The sequence below is a fragment of the Cryptomeria japonica genome, chromosome 3, assembly GCF_030272615.1.
Source record: "Cryptomeria japonica chromosome 3, Sugi_1.0, whole genome shotgun sequence".
In the NCBI taxonomy this organism is placed as follows: domain Eukaryota; kingdom Viridiplantae; phylum Streptophyta; class Pinopsida; order Cupressales; family Cupressaceae; genus Cryptomeria; species Cryptomeria japonica.
This window is the reverse complement of record NC_081407.1, coordinates 8,823,708-8,828,205: the sequence shown is the minus strand read 5'-3', so window position 1 is coordinate 8,828,205 and position 4,498 is coordinate 8,823,708. Positions and strand designations below refer to the sequence as shown.

The 4,498-nt window shown below is 37.9% G+C and overlaps 1 protein-coding gene across 2 annotated transcripts; it reads left to right on the top strand.

Moving 5' to 3' along the window:
- Positions 1-2,502: 2,502 nt before the first annotated feature.
- LOC131065648 (AT-hook motif nuclear-localized protein 17) lies at positions 2,503-4,187 on the top strand. 2 transcript variants are annotated; one of them, XM_058000225.1, is made up of 2 exons: positions 2,503-2,719; positions 2,831-4,187. In XM_058000225.1, the coding sequence occupies exons 1-2, from the start codon at positions 2,704-2,706 to the stop codon at positions 3,988-3,990; spliced, it is 1,176 nt and encodes a 391-aa protein (XP_057856208.1). In that variant the 5' UTR covers positions 2,503-2,703; the 3' UTR covers positions 3,991-4,187. The 2 variants fall into 2 exon arrangements, with proteins under 2 accessions (XP_057856208.1, XP_057856209.1); XM_058000226.2 differs by having other exon boundaries at positions 2,506-2,719; positions 2,843-4,187.
- The last annotated feature ends 311 nt before the right edge of the window (positions 4,188-4,498 follow it).

Sequence of the window (4,498 nt, the reverse complement as noted above, 5' to 3'; positions counted from 1 at the left end):
TGTTTTATTCTCTCTAATCTCTCTTCTACGCCATTCTTACCCCTTTGCATTTTACTCTGTTTTTCTTTTGATGATCACCTCCATCATCTCGCATCTAAAATATATATTTACCTCATTCGATGTTTCATGGATATTCATACTTTCTTCAACTACACACCCTCTACATTGTAATTATAGTGAGTTGTTTACAAGTTCCGAGATCAAATGTTGAGTCAATTTCCTTCACAAATATGTGGTCTCAAGGCTAAAAGGTTTACATGAATATATGCACAAAATGGATTTGTTGATAAGGCATTAGAAACTTCCAGGCAAACTCTATTGGTGGATGTAAATCTTGACTCCTCAACCTTTAGCTCGCACCCCCTTTACCTACACCAAATTCAGAGCTTTGGGATCGTTTCTATTGTAACAATCCTAATAGACATGCACACAAAATTTGGGAGCATAGACCATCTACTTCATGTGATCTGCATTACAAAATGCCTAAGAAAAATGTGGTCTCGTAGCTACCATGATTACAGGATGTGCACAAAATGTTTTCCACGAAAAGGCTTTATAAATTTGAAAGGAAGTGCAAGTGGCAAGCATCAAAATTTCTTCCCACCCCCTTTCCAAGTTCTGCCTACCTTTCTTGTTCATCCCCTCTAGGTTGCCCTCTCTATTTTCCTCTTTTTCACACTCTTCTCTCTTTTTCCCAAGCAGAGTGTGAGTTCCTTTCCCTCTGAATTTCCCCTCATCCATAGATACAATTTTTTGGACTCTTTGCCTTCCCCTCTCTTCTGCATTTCTTGCATACATGTCTATCAAGTCAATTGTCGTCCCCCCTACCCTTCCTCTCTGCTTTTTTTAATTTTTAGTCTCATCATTGGTAAAGGATTGACAATCTTTTTTGTGTATTGAATTTTGTCCATGACTGTGAGTTTTTGGATGACTCTGGGGTAGAGATACCACACCCTAGTAAATGCATGCCCTTCCTTGTAAAATCACATCCTCTCTTCATAAATTGTGTTTCTCTCCTATCGTTCATTTTCATGTAGGCACCCATGCCTCATTTATTTCATATAGCGCACAATCATTTTCATGTTTAATGCTTGGTGTCCTCATCTTGAAAGAATTAAATCTAATTTGTTTATCATATATTTTTCTATGGTCACCCACTGTGGAATAGGGTGACATGGGGATGTGACATCCTTCCCCCCTTAGAATAAGTTGTCCTCGACTTATTATTAGGTCTATTTGTTAATTTTTTGAAAATTTTGGTTACCATCCATGTCAATTGCTTTTGAACCCTTTAACCTAGCTATTGAAGTGGTTCCATTTCCTTTAATTTGACCAATTTGAAATGGTTTTACAATATTTAAGAGGAATAATTCTAAGATTTATTCTCCAAAGATTCGTTTCTCTCAATCCCATCCTCTATTTTCAACAATATATGAAAGGATTTTCATGGATTGTCAATATTATTTAAAGATGCCATTCACTGTGAAGTGAGGAACATTTTCATGTGAAAGGATCCCCTTTGGCCTAATAAATTCTAGTGAATTTATTTTAATAGGTCATGGATATTGCTTTCAGAGGCCTTGCCAAAGAATGTATTATCATCTAAATCTATAATCTTTATCATATTTTTCAAAAATGGAGAGGATCATATGCATGACTTGAGTAATGTCTTCTATAGGTCCAAAGATCATGACGTATTACTAAATCCCAAAAAGTGTCTCTTTGGTGTTATGAAAGGGGAGTTGCCCATTTTTAAAAAAGGGCATTTAAATAAATCTTCAAATAATTGAAGCCAACTTGAATTTTTTCTCCCTACTAACTAACAAGGGGATAATTTTCTTTCTTTCTTTTTGAAAATATGAAATTTGTGAAGAAATTAAAGTCTAGATTTATTGAAATTGTTAGACTACTTAATGCAATTAATAAAAGGGAATATAGAATAGAATGAACCCTTGAAGTGAGGAAGGATTTTGAAGAGATTAAGAATATCACTTTTGATACTCCCAATATTGATTATTCTTTACTAAAAGAACCCTTCTACATTTACTCATTCACCTTGCTTAAAAAATGTGGAGGATTAATGAGCTATAAAATTTACAATTTAGAGATTGATATTTTTTCAGAGCTATTAAGAAATTAAATCGTTATTATTTAAGTGTTTATAGTAGCTCTGAATCCATCTATGAAAGATGTGCTAATATAGAAAGATCTAGGAGAAAGGAGAAAAAAGTGGGCTACACTAGTACAAGAATTTGACATTGAGATACAAATCATGAAAATAGTCTAGAAGTAAGATAAATTAAAAGAGTAGTCCTCACATTTATGTCAACAATATACCATTTAAAATAGTATTTCTTATAATTAGTGTGATGAGAGTGTATCATATAATTTTATATATCAAAGATAACTTAACATTATAAACTTAATATTATAAATTCAATCAATTTTGAGGATGAAAATTCATGAGAAAGCATAGTGCACCTTATAAGAAAACCATGGAGGAGTTTACCTAGATGTTTAAATATATAGGAAGGAGTTGAAGTCTAAATATATAGGAAGGAGCCGAAGTCTTGATGATAATGGAAATGGCAAGAAGAGAAGTTGGGAATCTACAGGAGCGTGTTGTCTAGAGCAGCGAAGGAAACGAATGAGAAGCCAGGCCGACCTGTGGGTTCTAGAAACAGGGCCAAATCCCCTGTTACAATGGTAGATATTGAAGGTGCAGCCAGGCCTATTGCCCTCATCTAATTCAACTGAATGTTTTGATTGTATTTTCTTGAATTTTTTATTGTATTTTCTTGGATTTCTTGAAGCTAATTAATTATGGTAGGAATTGAAGCAGAAGTCCGTGATGTACCAGAATCCCAGTCCTGTGATGGAGGGCGTAGTTTAGAGCAGCCAAGGAGGCGAAGGGGTCGTCCTCGGGGCTCTAGAAACAGGGTCAGAGCCCAAGGTGCAGCCGGGCTTATTGATGCAGAAGTCCGTGATGTACCAGAATCCCAGTCCTGTGATGGAGGGCGTAGTTTAGAGCAGCCAAGGAGGCGAAGGGGTCGTCCTCGGGGCTCTAGAAACAGGGTCAGAGCCCAAGGTGCAGCCGGGCTTATGCCCCTCATCTTGGAAAGAGACTGTAACGTAATTCGTTGCTTGAATGAGTTCAGGAGGAGCATTAACGACGATGGAATCTTGATTTTAATGGCTCGTGGGCGAGTACGCAATGTAGTAATAATTCAGCCTCATCTTCAGGCCCCCAGGAATTTGCAAGGTACCTTTGAGTTGATACAGCTCTCTGCTCCTATTACGCCTGGCATCTGGAATCAACCTTTGTCGGCTACTCTGGAAGGTCGTCAAGGACAAATCAGAGGAGATATCTTTGGAGAAAATATGTGGGTAGATGGTCTAGTAGTTATTGTCGTTATTCGCTTAGCCAACCCTGTCTATTTCAGCCAACCTTCTGCAGCTCACAATCACTCAGTTCATCAGAACAGTGGGTTTCGTCTACCTTCTTCTGCTCCACCCCCACCACCACCATCTCAGACAAATGTGCACCCTGCTACAGGTTCTCATCAGCCAAGAAGGATCAACAATATGCATCAGGGTATCGTGGTTTCTTCTTCTGCTCGTATTCCTCCCCCACCACCACCTCCACCTCCACCACCACCATCTCAGACAAATGTGCACCCAACTACAGGTCCTCATCAGGGTATCGTGGTTTCTTCTTCTGCTCCACCTCCACCTCCACCTCCACCTCCACCACCACCATCTCAGACAAATGTGCACCCTGCTACAGGTCCTCATCAGGGTATCGTGGTTTCTTCTTCTGCTCCACCACCACCACCACCTCCACCTCCACCTCCACCATCTCAGGCGAATATGCACCCTACTACAGCTCATCAGACTATTCCACCCCCACCACCACCATCTCAGGCCATCAGCTCCATCACCCGGGTCCGCACGGAAGTTGTGAAATACTTCTTTCAATTATTTGGGTGATTCTTTTTTATCAATCTTTATTTGAAGCATTTCTTGACTTTCCCTTCTCAGACTGGTAGTTTGTAATCTCCGATCCCAAAGTATGGTTTTCCCGTATTTACTTATGAGATGTAAAGATTCATACTCTCTTACAAGATGTAAAGGTTTTTTTTCCTTATTGTGACTCTTACTAATAATGCTCTCTTTATGTTTCCTTATGAGATTTGAAGCTTTTTCTTCTTGTTATAGCTGATTATAATCTCAAACCTAATAAGTAAGCTTTCTTGATATTCTTTTATAAGATGTAAAACTTTTCTTTCTTATTGCAATTGATTATAATATCAGACATACTAAATATGGTTTCTTAACGTTTTTCATGAAATGTAAAGCTTTTCCCTCTTATCATGACTGTTATAGTCTCATCAGATCTGTTAAGATGTTTTATGGATATTTTTTCATCAGATGTAAAGCTTTTTCATTCTTGCCATGGCTGGTTATAATCTCAGACCTATAAAGTATTTTTTTAATT